Source organism: Triticum aestivum, chromosome 5B, assembly GCF_018294505.1.
Source record: "Triticum aestivum cultivar Chinese Spring chromosome 5B, IWGSC CS RefSeq v2.1, whole genome shotgun sequence".
Classification (NCBI taxonomy): Eukaryota; Viridiplantae; Streptophyta; class Magnoliopsida; order Poales; family Poaceae; genus Triticum; species Triticum aestivum.
The window spans coordinates 605201342-605207422 of record NC_057807.1 but is presented as its reverse complement, the minus strand read 5'-3'; the positions used below and the strand labels follow the sequence as shown (position 1 = coordinate 605207422).

At 42.9% G+C, this 6081-nt stretch overlaps 1 protein-coding gene across 1 annotated transcript; it reads right to left on the bottom strand.

Moving 5' to 3' along the window:
- Positions 1-4193: 4193 nt before the first annotated feature.
- Positions 4194-5609, bottom strand: LOC123117113 (uncharacterized). The gene is made up of 2 exons (XM_044537945.1): positions 5469-5609; positions 4194-5297 (listed from the first exon to the last, which is right to left on the bottom strand). The coding sequence occupies exon 2, from the start codon at positions 5248-5250 to the stop codon at positions 4363-4365; it is 888 nt and encodes a 295-aa protein (XP_044393880.1). The 5' UTR covers positions 5251-5297; positions 5469-5609; the 3' UTR covers positions 4194-4362.
- Positions 5610-6081: the final 472 nt, after the last annotated feature.

Genomic DNA, 6081 nt, shown 5'->3' with positions numbered 1-6081 from the left:
AAGAGAGGTACTTCCTGTAAAGAAATATAAGAGTGTTTGGATCACTACTTTAGTGATCTAAACACTATTGTATTTCTTTACGCAGGGAGTAGAAAAAATCACTAGAGCATGTGTTGTTCACAACCTCCAGGCATGACCCTGATCTTAAGCGCGCCCAGGTCAGCCTGTGCCTAGAGCTGATGCAGCTACAAACTTTCCTTCCTCATTTCTGCACACCACAGCGGCTGCCCTGTCCTCAGCTCTTTGTCTAATCCTCCATCCACATGGAACACCAGCGACCCTGAGCATTGTTGATCACCAGTGGCGCCGATTCAGCTCAGAGATATACCTCCTGATGAACACATGTGTTGACAGTAGGGAGTTGAACTCATTTTCATGTATAGCATGCCTTCTCGCCCACCAAATTGACCATAAAATTACCAAGGTTCACTCCGTTTCGATTTTTTTTCTTACCAAGGTTCTGGCCCCAAGCCCTCCAACATACAGTATTCACCAGTGCTGTCGATTCAGCATCCATCTCCTCATTTCCAAGGTAATTTCCCTCCACCTATGCAATTTGCTGGCCAGGGAATGCATCAAGATTGGCAGCAGCAACAGCAGCCGTGGCAAAAACCCTCCGCACCCTCCTACGGGGCAGTGGCCTCCGCAATTCTGTCCCCCACAGCCTCAGCAATGTATCCATGGCTCGCAGGGGCAGTTCCAAGGGGCTCCTGGTCAGTATTTTCAGTCTGGTTTTGGGGAGGGCCAGTCTAGTTCATTTCAGCAAAAACTCTCAAGTGCCTGTAGCTACTCAGCAACAGAAGAAAAAGCCCAAACCTGTCGGAACTAGTAACGAGAAGACTGCTTAATCTACTAGAGAGAGAAAGGAGGAAGTGGTGGTCAATTATGAATTTATGATCCTAAGCTTTGTGATGTTATTTGCTATAACTGTGGTGACCCAGCACACTATGTGGGTACTTGCTCCACTCCTAAGCTTTGTTTCATCTGTCATAAGCCTGGGCATCATATGGATGTGTGCTCTGAATGGTATAAGCCTACCTTGGGTGGTCAAATGCTGGGCTGGGTTTCTTCCATGTTGAATCTGGGGATCACAAGGCTATAAGTGGTTAAACCTGGCTAACATTTGTACTGATGCGATCGAGGAAGGTGAGATTGCCATGCAGGAACTTAAGCAGGATTTTTCAGCTATTTGGAAGACTGATTGGCCTTGGCAGATGAGACAGCTGTCTGAGAAACATTTCCTCATAAAAACAAGGAATTGGTTGAGCCGCCTTCCATCAATCTTAAGAAGAAGGGGTTCTCTCTTTCTTTCCTGTCTTGGAATTGGGAGTGTGAACCTTATGATGAACCGGTTGCTGAGATACTTGTAAACAAAATGACTTGGAAGAATATGGCCCAAGTGGCGTCTGTTCTGGGGACTTTAGTTAATATTGACTGGCATGGCATCCTTAGGAATTTCTTTGAGCAAGTTAAACTGCAAATTGCTGTTCGAGACCCTGTCAAGATACACCCACTGATAGTTAATGGAGATTAATAAATCACTGTACTATTATCCTTTGTAGTGGATGATGACCCTCTACATGATGGAGAAGGCTTGCCTGACACCAGCCAGGCTGTTAGTAATGGAGGATCTAATGAGGATTTGCTGGGGGAGGAACTTGAGGAATATCAACCGAGACAGGGAGGATCTGTTATGGAGACTGATAAATTTAAGCAATGCAATGTTCAAGATCATTTTGCAATTCAAGCAAATACAACAACCCTATATTGAAGAAAATATTTTAGAAATCAGAATTTTCCAACGTCATACTAAATAATTTGTGTTGCACATCCTATGCAATGTTACTTTAGTACTCCCTCGGTCCCTCCATCCCAAAATAAGTGTCGCTGATTTAGTACAAAGTTAGTATAAAGTTGTACTAAATCAGTGTCATTTATTTTTGGGATGGAGGGAGTAGTTATTAGTTGTCATTCTTTCTCTGGACCATCTATGTTTCTTAGAAAATAAATTTCACTGCACATCTCCATTTGAACTGAAATTTCTGTATTTTAGAAACCAGAACTTATGCGAAGATAACCTGCATTTGATCCTTGACTGAATATACTACTCGGTACTCATTATTATCCAAAGGGTAAGCTGAAAGATACGAAATTCTAACCTGCTGATTTGATTGCAGGCATGATATAAATGGAAATTAAGAGGCATATATCACACCGCATCAAATTTATTTGAAAGAAAAAAATCACTGTTTAAACATCTCAACTAAACTAGAAACCAAAACCCCACATTGATCTCCCCAGCACCATGCCTTCATCATAGAGAGTTCAGCATCCACTTTCTTATACAGCCTAAAAATCAAACAGATCTGGTGGAGGGAAAAATGGAAGGGCTGGAATAAAAAGGAGTATTCACTTGGCAATGCATGTTTTAAAAGACACGCTGTTAAAGACCTCTTCAACTGGAAGGAATATTTGGCAATTCACTAACCCTCCTGCCCCATCCTTCTTAATGATGATAAGAAAAAACAGAACAATCAACACAAAACACCCAAGAAATGTACTCAGCTACAACCACTAGAGGAATGTATTCTAGCATATCGTTACACATCAATGTTATACACAAATAAACTTTTTAGTAGTAAAATGAATAAAACAGAACGACAATGCAAAGAAAAAACAGGAAAAGATTGTAGCTAAACATGACAATGCTCTTAGTTCCCGCTCTTTGTGAATCTTCCATCTGCTGTCCCCACTTCATACTCATGGTGCCTAAGTAAAGGAATGTAAAAGCTGCAAACTACTCAACATGCTTGATAATAAATTGATAATGGTTATTCAGAAACAGACTTCTAGTTTTCTCATAAATGAAGCATGTTCCACTCTCGAAACAGATGAAAATAATTTGTATGTAATGAAAATCACCTTCCTATGATTAGGAACATCCTGAGTTTCTTTCTCACCTTCCTCAGTATGTCAGAGACTCGTGATTGAATAACCCTAGATAATTACATCCTGGAACACAATAGAAGAACATCAAGTTTGAGTTTTCTAAAATAAAGGAAACTAGATCAAGCTCGTCATAGAAAAGCTGAAAAATTAAAAACACCATGTGGCGGCCTAAAAAATAACAGTGGTAAGTAGCACTGAAAAATGCACGCAAAGAATAAGGTTACTTTAATCAATTCAAGGATCACATGGGCATATTCTATTTATGTTGTTCGGTTGTTAGTGATTTGAAACAAATAAGCACAAACTCAACACAAATAGCAGCTTCAAATCCCTGGTCAGTTTGGCTAGATCAGAATGAATAGAAAATTTGAAGCTTCAGTATAACTGCATAACTGAGGGAAGATATCAGATCAAACAGCACAACAAAAAAGACAGCTTCATATCAGTGCATTATATTAGCCACTATCAAGATAAATAAATTGCAAATTAACACATCTGTAAAGTTATATTAGCCCAGGATGCAGACCCCTAATCGAGCAATCTCCACATGGTAGAATTATATCCTTTCATTTCAAGTTTATACCGCAAACATAGCCCACCACTTTGTTTTCAGCGTATAGGCAAATGCAGCGACCGTAAGTATATCATAATACTCCCTCCGTTCCGAATTATTTGTCGCACATATGGATGTATCTAGATGTATTTTAGTTCTAGATACATCCATTTCAGCGACGAGTAATTTGGAACGGAGGGAGTAGAAATTAGCAATTTCACTTGATGACTAAACCCATGTGCTTTCCGTTTAGAGATATACCAAAGCATACACCTACAGCTTGGTAATACTTACAACGAGCATTTTGGGAGACCAATAGCTGAACCTGGACATCAACCTCATATATGCAGCAAGGTATTCACTGCTTTTTTCAGTGCATAAGAAGCTAAAGCAATATATTTGCAGAACGGACATAAAAGAACTCAGCAAGTATGCACCTCATCTAATCAGAACAGACGTGATACAACAAGAACAAAATCTTTCAGAGTGATGCACAAAAGATAAAAACTGCTCCCTAACAAATTTAACTTGATTGAAGGTAGTATACCATAAGGGAAAAGGCAAACTGATTCAAGGTAGAAGCGATCAATTTAACTTGTAATCTAATGGGGCAATTAGTTTGAGAAGGGCTTTTATTGTTTTATAGATACTTGCCTAGTTATTCAAAAACATTTTCCGATAAATATGGGCATTAGCTCTTTCTTCCTTTTAAATTTATCATATTATATCAAGTCGGCTGACAAATTATCAGCTGTAGGTTTTACACAAGAAGTTATAAATAAAGATGACACAATACAGTCCCAGAAACTGGAACCAACTAATCCAACAGCCAAAACTAACACTGAAAACAACTAATACATCTAAGTTATTTTCTTAACACCGCTTGCTTGCTTGACAACTCCTGGGCGAAATCTTCTTCGGCCTCTTCCTCGTGGAATAATCCACGGAGAAGACATCGCTGCTGCATCGTCATTCTTGTCATAATAAGATGTGGCTGGCACATCATCCTTCTCCTCGTGAGGAGGAGTCGCTGCTGCATCGTCATTCTTGTCATAATAAGATGTGGCTGGCACATCATCCTTCTCCTCGTGAGGAGTCGTCGCTGCTGCATCGTCATTCTTGTCATAATAAGATGTGGCTGGCACATCATCCTTCTCCTCGTGAGGAGTCGTCGCTGCTGCTTCGTCATTTTTGTCGTGATAAGATGTCGCTGGCACATCATCCTTCTCCTCGTGAGGATGAGTCGCTGCTGCATCGTCATTCTTGTCATGAAAAGATGTCGCTCGCACAACATCCTTCTCCTCGTGAGGAGGAGTCATTGCTGCGTCTTCCTCCTCCTCATCATCGGTGACCTCTGCTTCAAAAGTAGCATAGCCATGGGCCTCATACTCTCGCCTCATCTTCTCCCGCCCGGCCAAGAAGTATTCCTTCATCTTTTCCATCTCTATGGCGGCTGAAGGACAGCGTTTATCCACTTTCGGCCAAGCGGGCACCTGATAGGAAAGTATGTCATCCAGCTCATGCTGCGGAACCCGGAAAATCTTCTTCTTCGTCTTCTTCTTCCCCACATTCATACTTTTCCACTTTTCATCATAGAAGGGTCGTGCGCGATTGATGTGATATGACAAAAGTTCAGGCGCCTGTAGACCCATGTTGACATCGGCGATCGCCATCGAGCTGTGCTCTGGCAAAAGGCGTCCAGCGGGATTGACGGGGTTTGGTTGAAGCTCAGGCGCCTCTGGACCCATGTTTATGGGTGCTCGGGCGGAAGACCACACCCACAGTCCGAGTCGATCTGCACAGGAATTGGCCAAGATTCAAATAGGTAGGTACTAGGTAGGTACAAACCGAATTCAGATTCCGGAATGAAATCGACTTTGGGATCAGCCCGGACTCGTCTCATACGTATGTACAACGGAATTGGGAAGAAGAAGAAGAAGAAGAAGAAGAAGAAGAAGGCAAGTACCAGTGCGGCCACGGCCGGCGCCGGCGCCGATCTGCTTTCTTCTCCCCCTTCTCCTCGCCAAGAATGGTCTCGATTGGATTGCGTTTTCTTTGGGGTTTTTTCTTTGAGGGCTGGGTTTTCTTTGGTGGGCGCTACCACCGGATTGGGTTGGGTGGAAGCCCAAAAATGCAGACGCTGTGGCGTCCCTGGTAGCCTGCAATAACCCATTGAGGCCCGTTCCAGTTTCACACCATCTAAAGGCCCACCCTAAGAAGAAACCCTCTTCCCACTGTTAAATAAACGGAAACTGCAATAACCTACCCTCTCGGTCTACCTACCCTCTCGTTAGGGTTTCGTCTACTCGCGGCGGCGATTGCCGGTACGTCGAGATCGCATCTCCCCTGCCATCTTCTCCGTCCTCATCGCCGGTGTGGTGCTCGGGGGTACCCCTGTGGTGTCCACGGTGTTGGATGCGCGAGGCGATCTAGGGACTCCTCAACAGCCCGATCTTTCTCCATCGGGTTAGGGTTTTTCAGAGATAGCGGACAAAGCTTCGGGATCGAAGATTGTAGACTCCAAAGATGTGGCAGAACTGATGGAGAGGCTTGGCCTTGCAGAAGACGATCTGGATGAC

Coding starts and splice junctions, on each gene's coding strand:
- LOC123117113 (XM_044537945.1), bottom strand. CDS start 5,250: ATGGGTCCAGAGGCGCCTGAGCTTCAACCAAACCCCGTCAATCCCGCT.